At 48.1% G+C, this 18,972-nt stretch overlaps 1 protein-coding gene across 1 annotated transcript in view; it reads right to left on the minus strand.

The window, feature by feature from the left end:
* Positions 1 to 1,407: 1,407 nt before the first annotated feature.
* Positions 1,408 to 18,972, minus strand: part of QTGAL (queuosine-tRNA galactosyltransferase) — a 2,029,717-nt gene continuing 2,012,152 nt past the window's right edge. Inside the window, exons 12-13 of the mRNA XM_085616796.1 lie at positions 11,871 to 11,962; positions 1,408 to 1,950 (exon numbers count right to left, since the gene is read on the minus strand). Coding sequence (XP_085472922.1) covers positions 11,882 to 11,962 — 81 coding nt within the window. The 3' untranslated portion in view covers positions 1,408 to 1,950; positions 11,871 to 11,881. The remainder of the gene's footprint in view (positions 1,951 to 11,870; positions 11,963 to 18,972) is intronic.

Raw genomic sequence — 18,972 nt, forward strand, 5'->3', positions numbered from 1 at the left:
TTTATTTGGACCGCACAAAGCAGTTCCGGGTGGACGACCAACTTTTCGTTGGATACGTGGGTGCTAAGAAGGGGAAAGCTGTGCACAAACGGACCATCTCTCGGTGGGTCGTTTTGTGCATCAAAATTTGTTACTCCTTAGCTAAAAAGGACCCTCCTGTTGGGCTGCGCGCCCATTCTACTCGGGCCACAGCGGCTACTACTGCTTTGGGACGGGGTGTCCCTTTGCAGGACATCTGTCAGGCGGCAACGTGGGCTTCGCTACACACGTTTGCCAGGCATTATTGCCTTGACAGCCAAGTCCGGAGGGATGGCTTCTTTGGCCGTTCTGTCCTCCAGGACTTTCTGGTGTGATCTTGGTTCGCAGACCCACCACCGGGGATGGTATTGCTTGGGTATCTATTCTAAGGTGAGGAATCTAACTAACGTGTTTCTTTCAGATGAACAAGTTACTTACCTTCGGCAACGATGTATCTGTAAGAAACATTAGTTAGTTAGATTCCTCACCGACCCACCCATCCTCCCCGTTCTGCGAACTGACATCTAGGGTGAAGGTTATCCTTTTCAGGCCCCTAGATTTTATTTTTGGCACCAGTGTCGGTCTTTGCATGGCTCTGCGTTCCTGGCGCGGAAGGCTATGTACAAGAACTGACGTCAGCGCGCGAGGGCGGCGTCTAAGTACTCCGACGACGTCATCCCGGCGCACGACGCCGACGACGGACGCGGAGCCGCAGACGACGCCTAGCGACGCGCAAGGGGTATTGCTGACGAAAAATCTTCCGGATCCAGTCTGACGCCTGGGGATATTCTAAGGTGAGGAATCTAACTAACTAATGTTTCTTACAGATACATCGTTACCGAAGGTAAGTAACTTGTTCTTTCTGTAGGACCATTGTGGTGGCAGCAATGCAGGGTCTGGAAGATGTACAAATGTCGGGTAGAGACGGGTTTGTACTAGCTAAAGAGCACAGTGTTGCATGATATGCCATCTCCTACATTACGAGATAACCTGTGGGCTTTCAAAGAATAACATTTTGCCTGAACTCTGACTAATTAGCAAATGATCAAGTAATGTTTTACAGAATCACCCTAAAGGATTCCTAAAGAAGATCAAAATACGTCTAGAAAACATAATGGATATATTTATATTAATTTCCTGTTGAATACTAGCATATGTAAAAATGGTCTCTGATGGATTTCATAGTGGCTACTATTGCTTTCTACTCACTTAATACTGTGGTGGTAGGTCACACAGCTTCCCAAAATAACTTATACAAAAATTCTAAATCTATTCTATAAATATCTTAGCATAAATGATTCTTTACTTAGACATTCCTTAGTCATCCTATTTCACCCATATTATAAGAGTTTTCATGGGGGAACGGACGATACAAAAGCTCAGACGTTGTTGGTTATTAATTTTTTTTTAATGCATGTTATTGGTAAAATTCATTTGGAAGATACAGCCATATCAAAATTCATCCTTCAAAGAAAGTTCTGATGAGTACAAATATCACTGAAAATATTTACGTCGTAAAATAACTAGATTATATATCACAATATTTTATCACAATGATTTGCCAATTGTACAAACAAAATCTTAATGCAAACTATTGCAATGGTAGAGTAGGTAGCATTTACTTGATATCAACAAGTTTAGTGTGCTACCAAACCATGCCGATGTAGGCTGGAACTAAAGTGCACATATTTTTAGGTAATACCATATTCAAGATTAATACTTAAAATCTTAAAATAATAAAAATACTAATGAGTAGTTGTCATAAACAGGCTGTTAGTCTCAAGAGACCGAAGGACAGCTAAGTAAGGCAAGTACAAGTTACTATTTGTATGAATCCCTAAAAAATCAGTTTATAATCTAGAAAACTGTCACTTTGACATTACATCTCTGGCAATGTTGATTGCAGTATCTTGTCTGTTGGTCCATGTAAACCTAAAAATAAAAACATACATTATATTAAATTTGCTATTGGTATTTATGTTTGTTCAATGGAATTACAGCATTAGACAACACCCATGCTCACAGCAAGCTATAAAAGTGGAAGTAAGCACAAGTCTAATTTGAGAGTTGAGCATAGTATTAGAATCTCCCTCCTATTGACCTATCTGCGTGTGGACCAAGAATGAATCTTTTTTTTTTTTTGTACATTTGGAGTTACAACACATTATATAATATATTTTCAACCAAGATCCAAAATAACTAAGCAAAGTAATTACTTATCTGAAAGAAACACGTTAGTTAGATTCCTCACCTTAGAATATCCCCAGGCGTCAGACTGGATCCGGAAGATTTTTCGTCAGCAATACCCCTTGCGCGTCGCTAGGCGTCGTCTGCGGCTCCGCGTCTGTCGTCGGCGTCGTGCGCCGGAATGACGTCGTCGGAGTACTTAGACACCACCCTCGAGCGCTGACGTCAGTTCTTCTTTTTTCTGCGCCAGTAAGCGCAGATCCGGGAGAGCTACCCCTTTAGTCACTTTTTGACTAACTTTTTTCGATCCTTTTTGATCTTGTCTCGACTCCGGTGCCGGTAGGATGCCTGGTTTTAAAGCCTGTGCTGACTGTAGCCGCTTGATGTCGGTTACGGACCATCACCGCCGGTGCCTTTACTGCTTGGGCCTCGACCACGACGCAGAGTCGTGTTCGGACTGCAAGGCCCTGACCTCGAAGGCTAGACGGGAGCGGTCCCGTAAGCTTCTCGAGATTTGCCACTCGGCTCCGCGCCCCTCTGGATCCCGGTCCAGGAGGAGGTCCAAGGATCGGTCGCGGAGCCGCAGCCGACGTCATCATCGGTCGTCGGGATCCAAGTCTTCGGGTAAGTCGAAGCACTGCAAGAAGTCCAAGAGGCGACACCGCTCTTCGGACTCCCCTCGCCGGTCGCGCGACTCGGCCGAGGGTCAGGGTGGTTCCACCCCCGCGGCTCCGGCGGAGCCACAGGCGCCGCGCAAGTCCCCATACCCACCGGTCCCTGGGACTGACGCGACGCCGGCGGAAGTCAGTGCCTTCCTCTCAGCCATGAGGAACCTGGCTCCGCCGTCGATGCCCGCTGGCGCGCCTTCGGGCCCCGCGGACCCGACTGGGCAACCTTGCCTGCCGCTCCGGCCCCAGCGCCGTTGACGGCTCCGGCCTCGACGCCGCAAGCGCCCGAGGGACCCGTTCCCGAGTCCCCGCCGACGCCGGTCGACCTCGTCACGCCTCCTCCGCCGGCGTCGACACCGGTACCACCTCCGACGCCGGCTCCGCTCGGCGTCGAGCCCCGGTTCAGCCCCACTCCGGGCCCGGCGCCGATACGGCGTCGATGGACGCCGCGTTCGGCGCCGCTGGAGACACATTTTGTCTATCGCCCGGCTCCGATCCTTCCTCCTGCATACCAGGAATCGGATGATGGGGGTGAATGGGAGGGATCCGAGGATCCTATGGCCGCTCAGGCTCAACTGTCACAAGACTGGGCAGATGAACTGGGGGAGGCCAGTGGGCTGGATACCTCTCCGGACACTGGATTCATCTCTCCTCCGACTGTGGCTTCGGAGGAGGGTGCTGCTTTCTCTGTGGTGCTGCGCAAGGCGGCCGCAGCCCTTGGGCTCGAGCTGCCTGCCGTGGCTGCGAGGACTAACGTCCTCACTGAGGTGCTTCAGTCTGCAGCAAGCTCCACTGAGCCTCTGCTGCAATTCAATGAGGCCCTCATTGACGTTCTGCAGGGCACCTGGTCCAAGTCCTCCACAGTCCCTCCTGTGGACAGGAACGTCGCCAGGCGCCACCGCCCTGCTCCGGGCGACCCCAGTTTTCTGTCCCAACACCCCACCCCCGAGAGCCTGGTTATCCAGGCTTCTACCTCCCAATCCTCCTTCCCGACCGCTCCGCCGGACCGGGATTCCAAGAGACTGGAACAGTTTGGCAAAAAGCTGTTCTCCTCCCTTAGTTGGGGTCTGCGGTCCTTGAACACCGCCTGTCTTTTGGACCGTTATTCCCACTCTCTGTGGGATACGGTGGAGGACGTGCTGCCCCTGTGTCCGGAGGAGGCCCAGACAATACTTACCCAGGCTCTGGCCGATGGGAGGGATGCAGCACGACATGCAATCCGATGTGGGCTTGACACTACGGACTCGCTGGGTAGGGCGATTTCTACCACAGTGGCGCTTAGACGTCACGCCTGGCTGCGGTCCACGTCCTTTTCGGGGGATGTCCAGAGCACTCTCATGGACATGCCCTTTGATGGCACTCGACTTTTTGGTGAGAAAGCGGACAGTGCGCTGAATCGCTTTAAGGACTCCCGGGCTACGGCCAAGTCCTTGGGCCTCTCGGCCCCGCGGTCGCAAACTTCCGCATTTCGCCCCTTTCGTGGCCAAGGAAGGGGTGCCTCCTCACGTCCGCCTAGCCACCAGCCGCAGAACCAACCTGCGCGCGGTCGCGGACGTTGTTTCCGCCGAGGCGGTTCTGGAGGACGACGCGGTCAGCCCACATCCACCCCGGCAGCATCCGCCTCAAAGCCTTCCTAGTCCGAGCTTTCAGGCCCATTCCACGCCAGTGGGCGGCAGAGTTCGCCATCACCTGCTCCACTGGCGGTCCATCACATCGGACAGGTGGGTGCTGCAAATGGTCCGAAGGGGCTACTCCCTCCGCTTCGAGACGACCCCTCCAGCCATGCCACCGCAGCACCACCGTATCTCGGGGAATCATTTGGATCTTCTCCACGTGAAAGTTTCGGCCCTCTTGGCCAAGGGGGCCGTCGAGCGCGTTCCGAGCCCAGAAGTAGGTCGTGGGTGTTATTCCCACTACTTCCTGGTTCCCAAGAAGGGCAAAGGGGGCCTACGCCCTATCTTGGACCTCCGGAACGTCAATGCCTTCCTCCGGAAGGAAAGGTTCAAGATGTTAACTTTGGCTCAGGTTCTAGCTGCCCTAGACCCTGGAGACTGGATGGTAGCGTTGGACTTGCAGGACACATATTTCCACATCCCGGTCCTGCCGGCCCACCGGCGTTACCTGCGGTTCACGGTGGGCCAAGAGCACTTTCAGTTTACCGTGCTCCCCTTCGGCCTCACCAGTGCCCCTCGTGTGTTCACGAAAGTGATGGCGGTGGTCGCAGCTCATCTGCGCAGATCAGGGGTTCCAGTCTTCCCCTATCTCGACGACTGGTTGTTGAAGGCGGGCTCGCCCCAGACACTCGTCTCCCACCTCCAGACTACGGCGGATCTCCTGCATTTGCTGGGATTTTCCATCAACGTGCCGAAGTCACACCTGAGTCCCTCTCAGAAGCTCCTCTTCATCGGAGCGGTTCTCGATTCGGCGCAGTTCCGGGTCTATCCACCGGAACAGCGGGTCCGGGATATTCCGGCCCTGATTCCCATCTTTCGGCCTCTATCCTGGGTTTCGGTCAGGCTAGTGTTGTGGCTTCTGGGGCTGATGGCCTCCTGCATCCTACTAGTGCATCACGCCAGGCGGCGCATGCGGGCTCTGCAGTGGGACCTGAAGTTTCAGTGGGCCCAGCATCACGGCAACCTGTCCGACCATGTCTTGATCTCGGATGGCACTGCACAGCAGTTGCAGTGGTGGCTCACGGACCGCGATTGGGTCAAGGGCAAGAGCCTCTCCCTTCCCCAACCGGAGCATGTCGTAGTGACGGATGCGTCCCTCCTGGGATGGGGTGGCCATATGGGAGAGGCGGAGATCAGAGGCCTCTGGTCTCCGGCGGAGTCTCGTCTCCACATCAACCTGTTGGAGTTGAGAGCGATCCGACTTGCACTGAAAGCCTTCCTTCCCTCTGTCAGGGGAAGTGTTCACGGACAACACCACCGCCATGTGGTATTGCAACAAACAGGGCGGGGTGGGGTCGTGGACCCTTTGTCAGGAGGCTCTGTGCCTCTGGACGTGGCTGGAACACCAGGGCGTCACCCTAGTGGTTCAACATCTGGCGGGCTCTCTGAACGCCAGAGCAGATGAACTCAGCCGCCGGTGCATGATGGATCACGAATGGCGTCTGAACTCCGAAGTGGCGCAAGGTCTCTTTCAGCAGTGGGGAGAGCCTTGGTTAGATCTATTCGCCACCGAAGAGAACGCGCAATGTCAGCAGTTCTGCGCGTTGGAATTTCCAAGGCAGCACTCGCTCGGCGACGCTTTTCGACGCGAGTGGAGTTGCGGTCTGTTGTACGCCTTTCCGCCTATACCACTTCTGCCCAGAGTGCTGAAGAAGATCAAGCGCGACCGGGCCCAAGTCATCTTGGTGGCTCCGGATTGGGCACGAAGGTACTGGTATCCCGAGCTACTCAGTATGTTGACCGATCCTCCGATACGTCTGCCCCTTCGGGAGGATCTTCTGTCGCAGCAGCAGGGGACGGTCCTCCACCCGAACCTGTCCAGCCTCCACCTCCATGCGTGGAGATTGAGCGGCGGCAGTTGATGCCATTTGACTTGCCTCCTGAAGTCTGTGATGTCATTCTGGCAGCCAGGCGTCCCTCCACAAAGACGGTATACGCCTGCCGGTGGAACAAATTTGTGGCATGGTGCACAGCAAAGGCTGTGGATCCCCTTTCCGCCCCTCTTTCTGAGGTTCTACTGTTTCTTCTTTCTTTGGCCCGGCAGGGCTCTGCCCTGGGCACACTGAAAGGTTATCTTGCTGCCATCTCTGCCTTCTTGCGGCTTCCTGATCAGCCTTCTCTTTTCAAGTCCCCTGTCGTTACACGCTTTCTAAAAGGCATTACTCACACGTTCCCTCCTGTCCCTTTTGTAATGCCTCAGTGGGACTTGAATCTTGTTCTCACATTTCTAATGTGCGCTCCTTTTGAGCCTCTTCATAACTGTCCTCTTCGTCTGCTGACGCTTAAGACTGCTTTTCTGGTAGCCCTCACCTCGGCTAGACGGGTGAGTGAGCTCCAGGCTTTATCTTCAAAGCCTCCTTTTCTCTCTGTTCATCCGGGCAAGGTTGTCCTTCGGCCTCGTCCCTCCTTTCTTCCGAAAGTGGTGACTCCATTTCATCTTGGGCAGTCTGTCACCTTGCCCACCTTCTTTCCGCCTCCGCATCCTTCCAAAGAGGAAGAGAGGCTCCACCGTCTGGACCCAAAACGTGCGCTCTCCTTCTATCTGGACCGCACAAAGCAGTTCCGGGTGGACGACCAACTTTTCGTTGGATACGTGGGTGCTAAGAAGGGGAAAGCTGTGCACAAACGGACCATCTCTCGGTGGGTCGTTTTGTTCATCAAAATTTGTTACTCCTTGGCAAAAAAGGACCCTCCTGTTGGGCTGCGCGCCCATTCTACTCGGGTCACGGCGGCTACCACTGCTTTGGGACGGGGTGTCCCTTTGCAGGACATCTGTCAGGCGGCAACGTGGGCTTCGCTACACACGTTTGCCAGGCATTATTGCCTTGACAGCCAAGTCCGGAGGGATGGCTTCTTTGGCCGTTCTGTCCTCCAGGACTTTCTGGTGTGATCTTGGTTCGCAGACCCACCACCGGGGATGGTATTGCTTGGGTATCTATTCTAAGGTGAGGAATCTAACTAACGTGTTTCTTTCAGATGAACAAGTTACTTACCTTCGGTAACGATGTATCTGTAAACAACATTAGTTAGTTAGATTCCTCACCGACCCACCCATCCTCCCCGTTCTGCGAACTGACATCTAGGGTTGTTATCCTTTTCAGGCCCCTAGATTTTATTTTTGGCACCAGTGTCGGTCTTTGCCTGGCTCTGCGTTCCTGGCGCGGAAAGCTATGTACAAGAACTGACGTCAGCGCGCGATGGCGGCGTCTAAGTACTCCGACTACGTCATTCCGGCGCACGACGCCGACGACGGACGCGGAACCGCAGACGACGCCTAGCGACGCGCAAGGGGTATTGCTGACGAAAAATCTTCCGGATCCAGTCTGACGCCTGGGGATATTCTAAGGTGAGGAATCTAACTAACTAATGTTTCTTACAGATACATCGTTACCGAAGGTAAGTAACTTGTTCTTCTAGACAAAAACTGTAGCAGCACCACAGTTTTTGCAAGGAGGCATGATAGAGTTTTCAGGAATCACAAGCTGAAGACTTTATGACAAACTTTCAGGAATAGGAGACTGAAGAATATATGACAAGAACTTGTAAAAATATTTTGATTGATTGGTTATTTCAATTGCCATTACAGTATTTCAAATATTTTTTGCTTTAGTGGTTACATTACGGAAACGACTCATATGAATTTTGCAGCATGCCATGTTTGTAACAGAACTGGATTCCAGGACCATTGGCTGTTTAAATTGTCTGGGTTCTGAAAATCATGGTCTGTTTTGCTTTATTTTCTGATTCAGATTTTTATTTTCAAAGAAGCAGTTCTGTTGAGCTGGGGCTTGTGAAGTCTAAACTGGCAAATGTATTAAATTGCTTGTGTTCTGAAAGTAAGAGCTGCTCATTTTGAGTAGTTTCATAATATCTTCCTCTGGAGGTTCATCTTCTTGGGGTGAGCCCAAACTTGAGCAGATGTAAGCTGTTGTAACTCCAACAACGACTTTAATGGTAGATTGATAGCTTCCGTTTATCTACAGTATGTCCAGTTTGTGAGTTATGCATTTATCATATTGGCCACTGTCACTGTTTCCTTACTGCAATGCACTCAGAAAGCCTGGTGCCCCTATACACAACCAAAGAATGAAGAATCACCAGAACAAACAATTAATAAATGCATCCTCTTTACTAACAATTCCAAGCAAAGACTTGGACAATTTAAAGACAGGACTGTCTGTCCTTGATTAACACGAAGGGCCCGATTCACAGAACTAACTTAAGACAAAATCCTAAACTTACTACTTTTGGTATTCACAGAAGGCATTTAGTAGTAGTAAAGTTAGGATTTTGTCTTAAGTTTGTCCTAAGTCTGTCCTAAGTCTGTCCTAAGTCTGTCCTAAGTCTGTCCTAAGTCTGTCCTAAGTCTGTCCTAAGTCTGTCTGTTAGAATCCGGGTTCTCTGGTTGGCACAGGTAGGTACTCGTGACAAGCAGGAACCTTTCCTCTAGTCAGGGTAAGGGGTTACACTACTAAAACAACCCCTTGCTCACCCTCTAGGTAGCTTGGCGCGAGCAGACAAGGCTTATCTCAGAGCGTTATAGGGTAAGCATTTGTGAACACATACAGTAACCAAGTGACAACACTACAAATGGACACCACACAGGTAGTTATATTAAAAATAAGGAATCTTTATATAGGATTATCACAAGACCATTAAACGATTAAAAATACACAATACGGTTGCTTAGTTGGTATAAGATTGCTTAGTTTCTCTTAAGTTCTTAAATGCGACACTTTAAGTCAATGTACCTTAGATTTGACACGCAGGGCAACGAAAGTGTTGCAGCGATGCCGATGCGTTGAAGTTTTTGGTGCAAAAGAAATAAAGACGGGATCTTCCAGATGCGTTACGCTTCTCCGATGTTGCGAGAAGACTCGACTCGATGCGTCAGCTACAGCGGCGTCACCCTTGACGAGATGCGACGACAGCGGCCTTGGCAGCGGCACTCTTCTCCGACGTTGCGAGACGCTTCTGCTCGATGCGATGCTGCAGCGGTGACACCCCTTCTGCGAGATGCGACGACAGCGGCTCCGACGGCGGCACGCTTCTCCGTGGATGCGAGGCGCTTTTCTGGATGCGGTGCAATGCGACAACTACGATGGCTGCGATGGCGACACGCTTCCTCCTCGATGCAAGACTCTCCTCTCGATGCGGTGCAATGCGACAGCTACGATGGCTGCGATGGCGACACGCTTCTTCGGCGATGCGAGACACTTCCAGAATGATGCGAGACGCTTCCACTCGATGCGATGCTGCAGCGGCGACACTCTCTGCGAGATGCAACGACAGCAGCTCCGACGGTGGCACGCTTCTCTCTCTTGCGTCGCGCTTCCAGCTCCTTGCGACACGCAGTCCCTCAGAAGGCCCAACAACAGCAGCAGGCACTTCCAAAAGACTTTGGGGAGCTGGGGAGGAGGTCCACTGGTCCTGGGACTTCGTTCAGGGGGCAAGCTCAGTTCAAGCCCTTGGAGATCTTTAAGCACAAGTTGAAATAAAAGTCTTTGTAGTCTTTTCTCCTCTCCTTCAGCAGCAAGGCAACCACTGCAGGTCAATCCCCCAGGTCAGGGACAGTTACTCCTTCTACAGCTTTCCCAGTTCCTTCTCTTCTGGCAGGGGTTCTTCTTGTTTCAGCAGGATCTGTTCTAATGTCTTGGGAGCAGGGTCCCAATACTTATACCCCTAATTCCTTTGTTCCTCTGGGGTTGAGGGGCCTTTGCCCAGTCCAAACCAGTTCTTGAGCACTCTGTTGACATGACTCTGCCTTTCTATTCAGGGTGCAGGGCAGAGACATCAGCCGCTCCGCAGGAGGTGGAGCCAGCATTGTGGTAGCAGAGCACAACCCTATTCAGAGCCCAGGTGTACTCCTCCCACCCATCTGACTGCCAATCTTCCTATTCACCACCAGGCTGCCTAGCCCTGCCCCTCTGGGTTTCCCCAGCCCTGTCACTCACACAACCAGACAGGCAGATACACATCATAGCAGAGGCGGGCTGAAATGGTCAGGGAAGCAAATACCAACTTTCTAAAAGTGGTATTTGCAAACACAGAATATTAAAATAAACTTTACTAAAAGATGTATTTTATTATTCTGAGTTCAGGCATATATTACCTCGAATTTCTACCATGTTCCCTGGGTCTGTTAGGATCATAGGATGTAACAATTCTAACAGCCCATTCTGGCCTATGGAGAACAGGTAGCCTTACAATAGTGAAAAACGAAAATGGCTGCATTCACTATTAAGACATGCCACACACATCAGGGCTTGTCCTACCTTATGCTTACAATGCACCCTGCCCTTGGGCCTACCATAGGGGTGACTGATATGAAGTTAAGGGAAGGATTAGGGACTGGCAAGTGTGTGCACCTGCCAAGTCAGCATGACAGTACCAGACTGCACGCAGGTTCTGCAATGGCAGACCCTAGATACATTTTACCAGGCCGCTTCTGTGGGTGGCACAACCAGTGCTGCAAGCCCACCAGCAGCATTTGTATTTACAAGCCCTGGGCACTCCTGGTGCACTTTACTGGGGTCTGACAGTAAACCAAATAAACCAATCATGGAATCCAACCAACATATACATTTTAAATAGGGAGCACTTGCACTGTGGCACTGGTTGGCAGTGGCACAGTGCTCTGAGCGGCCAACACCATAAAAACACATGAGGCACAGCGACAAAAAGTGGAAGGGAGACTCACGCCAAGGTGCCAGGTCTAACACTGTCCTACTACTTTTGGTATTCACAGAAGGCATCTAGTAGTAGTAAAGTTAGGATTGTGTCTTAAATTTGACTTAAAACAGACTTAAGACAATCTTAGGACAGACTTAAGACAGACTTAAGACAAAATCCTAACTTTACTACTACTAAATGCCTTCTGTGAATACCAAAAGTAGTAAGTTTAGGATTTTGTCTTAAGTTAGTTCTGTGAATCGGGCCTGAATGCATTTACTATGGAACTAGTTGCAAACACAAAAATCATCAAGATTTATTATCAATCATAATCTTTCCTTTAGAATCCCCCAAAATAACGTTTCTGCTTGGGATCAGTTATCTGACCTACACTGAAGAAAAGGCACACCTTCCCGAAGCAACTTCAGTGTTACTTTTCAAGCCTCACTGGCCTGAATGGTGGCAGCATCCGGTATAATCCATGTCCCAATCCTCACCTAATTCCATTGAAGATTGGCCTGCATCATGCTCCAAAATTCATAAAAGCCTTATATGCTATAAACAATCTGTATCACTTTTGATGTGTAATTGCATGTAAATACTTGATTTATATTCAATACAAATAAGTAATATTACTCTGTAAAATACATACCTCCTCAGTTGTTAGCTGAAGTGAAAATAATCCACACCTTCTTTTAAATTCAGTGATTGCAAGTTCTCTTCAAAATTTCCATTCGTCAAATCCTTGAGGGAAAAGACACCACGTCACATTATTAAAGCGCTACTAAACTTGTTGAATCTTTTATGGCTGTGCATGTTATTAAAATATGGTAAAAGTATTATTATTTGATCTAGTAAAATAAGTAGACAACATACTTACCTTAATGCATTAAATACAGCTATAAAACTAAGGGACTGATTTACAGACAGTTCTCTGGTTATCAGGGTGGCGGAGGTCACGGTTGTTCCCTTCAAGTTACAAAAGGTTTGGTGACAGACACCATCTCTTTTGAGAGCCATTCACCACACTTTTACAAAGTTTTTGATTTTCAGAAACAATCTCCCAAACGTTGAGCTTGCTTCTGACAAACAAAAAAATAATGACCCACACACCCTGAGAGCTTTCTTTCAGGGTGAGGTGGGTGCTCATTTTTTGGGGGGGGTTTCGGACCATTATCCCCAGGTTTTACCCGTTGGTGATGAACAGAAAAAAAGAACAATACACTGTTCACCCTAAACTGGGGGCAGCCTAATGCTCTTATTTTAATGGTCCCTAATATTTTAGGCCTTCAAAGGAAGTTTTCCATCGACGGATCCAATTGGCGCACCACGGACAGAAAGCTTAAAGACCACCCAAATTTAAAAGAGGCGGCGGACTGAGAGATTGGTAGACGAGGTACTCCATGGCGTTTGCAACAAACAGCAAAACTACCATGAGCTGCTCGCAGGCACCCTCCACGGAATGACAATCTCTAACTCCAGCCCAGTTCAATATCTACATTCCATAGCTCCACACCAACTTTCCACAAGGAGCATGATGAGCTGGCAAACAACTCTGGTGGGATAGAGCTTAACCAGAACACAACATGGGTTTTCCCCTTTCATAACCAACATATACAAATGCACAATATATACTTATAACCAACATATACAGTGCACAATATATTCTTCATAACATGCTTACAAATGCTAATATAAGTTTTTTACACAAAAAAGGAAAACGGGTGAAACTAACAAAAAGAATGAAACTAAATATATATTAAATAAAAAAACTAACCAAACAAGTAAACAAACAAATAAGAACAATAACAAAGACATCGGAACATGTGTACCCTAGTTATATTCCTCCTTGAAAGAGAAAGGATGATTTGTCTGTACATTCCTCCTTATTACAAAAGGAGGATTTATCTGTAACTCACAGGAATCATAGGTTTTCTTAAACTCCTCTATGCAGGTTGAGACCTCATATGACCAGACTCATGTGGTTTTTGAGAACAAGACCCTGTCCCAGATTGTCTTGGGGAGACACATCATTCTTGCCCCCAACAACCGTTTGAGCTGTTTTGGTTGGGTAACACTTAAAAAAACTTTGGAGACATTCCACCAACGGCGAACAACAACATGCACTGCACTGCCATGTATTTTGGCTACCATCACTGGCTGCAAGAACTTGGTGTCTCCCTTCTTAATAAACATGGATTTCTTTTTATACGTACATGGTCCCCAACAGTGGCTGGTTTAACACACATGCTCTTTTTCTCATCATAGTACTCTTTTTGCTTCTGTTGAGCAGTAGTAACATTTGAGCGCACAACCTTGTCTAACTCCTCAACAGATAAAACCTTTTTAGCCACCTCAACACTCAAGCAGGTCTAAATTGGGTCGCAGGTTTCCTACCTTTTAATAACTCAAAGGGGGAAACATTTGTCGATGAATGTAGAATGGTCCTGTAAAACCACAACATATTTTGAACAGCTGTGGTCAGCACACATTTGTTCAATAGAAACCATCGCACACACTTCACCAAAACACGTTTAAGACGCTCAACCAAACCATTAGTTTGGAGGTGGTATAGAGAACTCTTGAAATGTTTTATACTACTGGCCTTCTACATCTGACGAAACAAATTGAACCCCACTGTCCAATACAAGAACCTCTGGGAACCTTTCTCGCATAAATACATCCTTCAGAAAATTTAACACAGCTCTAGAATCCGGTTCCCCCCACAAATGCGACTTGAGGCCACTTGGCATAATAATCAATGAGTACAAAGGCATACAGTGAGTGGGAAGGAAGCGAACTGAATGGCCCCACTAAATCAATACCCAATTTTAGCCATGGACCAGCAGGCACTTAATGGGTATTAAAGGGAGACTGGCTGTCTTCAGAAACTTGTCACTAGTCCTTAACAAGTAGCTCAACCTCCATGTCCACCTGCAGCCACCCAAATGCAGATAACACTGTGCGTTTTGTAAGCGTGGCCCCTAAATGACCCTTATGAGCTTTTTCTAGTATCTCTCGAGGACTGAACTTATCAGATCTCATCACTAACCCATCTTCTAGAGACAACTTCTCAAACACTTTACTAAATGGTTGGATCTTAGGGTCCAGCGTTCTCTCTGTAGGCCAACCCCTTCACCAGTGGCAGCCTTCCAATCCATTTCAGAAAATGGACACACTTTTTCAACCTCCACAGCAGCAACTACACAACTTTCATCATCAGAATCATCATTCTCATGGACACTTCTCTTGCTAGGAAAACATGATAGGTAATCTGCTCTAATGTTTCTTACCCAGGGATGTGCTCTACATCAAATTGGAAGTGGACCAGTCGCAAAGCAAACCTGGCCAATCTAGGTGTGTTGTTTTTAGCGTTGGTCCCACCTAGAATGAAAACTAAGGGCTTGTGATCAGACTGTAAAACAAAACATCTTCCCACAGATAACACCTAAACTTCTCAATAGCCCAAAAACATGCCAACAGCTCTTTTTCAATAACTGAATAAAATAATGCAATTCAGCATAACAGAGAACTCTTGATGCAAATCCAATGGTATATTTCTCCTTTGTGCCAGCTCAGTACCTAAACTTAACTTGCTAGCATCAACAGTCAAGATGCATTTGAGAATGGGATCACAGGGTTTTCGAGTCTCAACACTTGCCAACTAAGACTTAATATCCTCAAACGCTGATTCACAGTCCTCTCCCCAGAAAAATTCCAACTACTTTTCAGTAAATTGGAGATGGGTCAAACCCTGTATCCAAAGTCACGGATGAATTGTGAATAAAATTTACAGAGTCTCATAAAGGACTTAACTCCAACTTTGTCAACAGGGAGTGGTGCTTCCATAATGGCAGTAATCAAACCGGTTTTGGCAGGACACCATCACTAGAGATCACATGTTTTTTTTTGTTGAAAATGTGTTTTTATTTTTCAACAATTAACAATCGGTCCTAGTCATAGATCCACATTTTATCAGTATTTCGCTACATACATGTGTTCAGGTATCGCATTTCTGGAGAGATCACATGGTTTAAGTATTCAACTGCTTCTTTTAAAAATTCACACATCCCTTTTTAGTACAACACCCTGATCTTGGAAAATAATGAGGACTTGATTAAGTACAGTATAATGTGTTAGGCAATCATAAGCATAGATTAACACATCATCTTGGAATATGGTTATATGGGGCGGCTCCTCCATTAGGGCGGAGGAGCGTCACCTCACTGCTTTCTCGCAGTAGGAGAAGCAGAAACATAAAATGGTAAAACTACCATTTTATGTTTCTGCCACTCGCACTGCGAGAAAGCAGAAGGGTTTAGTTGGAGGTGGGCGGTCCTGCTCTAGGATAGGGGAGGAATTGCTTGCCCACTGCTGAGGGCGCTGACTGTTTGGTCAGCCCTCTGGGGCCGACCAAACCAGTCATGCGCACTCTGCCTTGTCTCCATGTAGGCTGCATGCCGCCTACATGGAGAAACTGGCCTCCCCATAGACGCCTGGCTGGTCGGCGTCCCAACCAATCATAACGCTACCATTGCAGCGTTGTGATTGGCTTAGGGGAGGGAAGAGAGGCTGCCTGCTTCCTGTTCCTGCCGCAGGCAAGAGAGCAGGAAAACGCAGGACCCGGCCGGCAGACAGGTAAGTTTTAAAAATGTATTAAACCCCCTTCCCTATGCGGTTCAGCATCTCTTCAACCACACTGATGTTTCTAATGACCAGTGCCTCTTTTTTCCTCTAGGACTTAAGAACATACTGAGTATTCCTTGATGAAACCCTTGATGTTCAACCCTTTAACTTCACATAGATTTTAACTTGAATACATCTCCCTTTGAACATTAGTATATTTAAAAAATACCAGCAACTCAATTCTGCAGCCCTTGTAGGACACTGGGGATCGGTCTGGGGCCAATAGCAATGTTTTCCCCGGTGTGTAGAAACAGCTCTTGAGTGATCATGGTGATTCCAGCACCAAAATCAACTAATAATTCTAACATTTTGTCTCCAACCTGAATATTTACATATGGGTCTACACACTCATACGGATCACCTTATTTCACATAAAAATCACCCACCATGAGAACCATATCCTGAACTTCATTGATCAGGCCCTCATCATCGCTCTCCATATCTTCAGTCAGCACCATTACTTTTCCACTGCTCCGTTTGACACTTTGGCACACCTTTGCAAAATTTACTCTTTTGCTACAGAGTCTACAGTGTACATTTTCCGCTGACACAATAAAATGATGGACAGAGTGCTGAAACTTTTCATACACCTTCCAGTCAAAGGTCTGGGTTGAATCCATCATCGTTCTTCTGCTCACGAAACCACCCCTGTTTGGGCCCAGCTATGCTTGTTTTCTGTTCTAGGGAGGACCTGGCCTGTCAGTTTGGGCTGGACTGTACCAATGGGGAGCAGGGTGAAGACTGATTTGCATATGGCTGAGTCCAAACTGGGGTGGCATGGTGAGCAAAAGAACAATGGATGTAACCAAGATCTCTTGACTGGGGGTGAGTGTCTGAAAGGGTTCAGCACTCCGTCAATCATCTTGTTGTGTTTGCTATGTTCACCCTAAATGGCCAAGGGCATCCCCATACGTGGTTCCCTTGCTCGCTGTGCCACTGGATTCAAGCTAGCCTGGCTGATGAAGGGTGATACCCTACACCCTGTCCTGGAATGCTTGTTTTCTGGTCCAGGGAGGACCTGGCTTAACAGATCGGGCTGGACTGTACCCTTGGAGAGCAGGATGAAGACTGATTTGCATATGGCTGGGCTTCTGGTTAGTGCAACTTAAAATCTTTCACAGCGCTTACATTACCAGAACACAAATACATAAAATCGGTCAGATTGCCAATTACAGATGTCTGCATGACTGTACTGAGAGAGGATCTCTGCTCCATACACTCTGGGAGTGTCCCAAGACACAGCCGTTCTGGGAGGGGACAGAGGCATCTGTCCAGAGCACTGGACACTGCTATAAAGATTAGACCGTACGTGGCACTGCTGGGTATATGGCGTTACCAAACATTCCCAAATACCATCTTCAATTTTGTAACACAGCCGTGATGGTGGCAAAGCAGGATGTGAGCCCACTGTGAGGCTGTAGTGCCCTCCCCCACCACAGGGTGGACAGGTGGGCCTGGAATTCGGATTCGTGCATACAGGCTTAGCAGTTGGTCTACAAGGTCAGAGGGTGTCCATGGAAATTATAACAAGATCTGGGATCAATGGCGAGACTTCAGGGCTTCCACCCGAGGTGTGATGGAAACTGGGAGGCATTGCCTGGGCAAAAGGGGAGATGACAAGCCTGTACGGGAAATAACAGAGGCTTAATGATGGGTCTCATATGGCTCTTTACAGTTGTAGATCTGGTTGTCTACGTTTTTGAGGTACTACATGGAATTAACCTGCCCTGTCAACCTCTCACCGTTTGTGAATCCTTTCACTAAAAGTATGCCAACTTGTTCCAATGTTTTTGCTGCTTTACACTATGTCTTATAGTGATAAAAACTACAGTAAAAAGATTTTCGAAAATAAATTTACAATCAGATTTCTAGACCTTTATAAAATTTACTGCATAACGGCTAGAATTCACTTGACACTGTAGGAATGCTGAGATTATCTTCTCTGATCACAATACTGGCACTATCTTCTGGTGTTTGCCTGAATAATTGGGTTTACCTGCCTTCTATGATGTTATGGGGACTGTTGCGGATAGCCTTGTTCGATCTCTGCTCTCTGGAGTTAACTGCCAATGATTGTCTTGACCAGTCATTGTGCCACCTTGCCCCCAGCTCATGCTCACAATTTCACACTGAGCCGTTAACCTCATGGTAAGGATATACACATTGGCAGCCTTGCCCGAGCTACCTCAAATTAGTTGTGAGCCAATACAGCATCTTCAGAAGCACTCCTCCTCCTTCAACCCTCAAAAATCTGACACCCAGGATTCATAGCATTTATGGAAATCAAGGGCAATATACATAGGAGCTCCAATTCTATCCCCGTCCATCTTTGCCTTCAGCTTGTGTGCCCCATGGCTAAATGTATCGATGGGAGGGGCAGCTGCCTGTAGTTTGAGAGCAGACAATGCCAGAGCCCTATGCTCTCCTAGGGGTTTACTGGGCCTAGTATCAATCTAGAAGATTGCTTTTAATTTTAGTCTCTTGACATGACACTTTCTGCTACCAGACAGAAACACACTCTACCTCCCTCATGTGCAAGTGGGCACCCACAAACACATACGCACAGATTTAGTCTCTCTCTCTCTCTCTGAACATTGGCATACCAACCACATGAAACAGCACCCAAAACAATGAAGCCTCTGGGTGCCATACTAATTGCTGAAGACACTATACAAATGCTAGATGTATAATATTATAAGTATCAGTAAGGTGACAACCTTACAAATAAGAGGAAAGGGGGCGTGGCCAAGATGGCGACCTGGTGAAACGTGCTTTTTCATCTCTACGCTCTTGCCCAGGCAGGCCCCATCCGCAGCCTATGTAAAGTGGCGGCCATCAAAGACAGCCCTTCCCGACTGACTACCCTCTGAGTGCTAGAGGGGTTTGGGGGTTTCTCTGGGCCCCTCGCTCATTGATATCAGTTGCGTGGAAGGGGCGCCCAGCGATTGTAGATGTCCGGCCCACTGGTGAAAGACAACGCCTGGTCACGGTAGCGAGATTGTTGTGGAAGAGACAAGGAGAGCACCATTCTGAACGGCCCCCGCGCGGCATTGTGAGCACTGGGCGGG

The sequence above is a fragment of the Triturus cristatus genome, chromosome 7, assembly GCF_964204655.1.
Source record: "Triturus cristatus chromosome 7, aTriCri1.1, whole genome shotgun sequence".
NCBI lineage: Eukaryota > Metazoa > Chordata > Amphibia > Caudata > Salamandridae > Triturus > Triturus cristatus.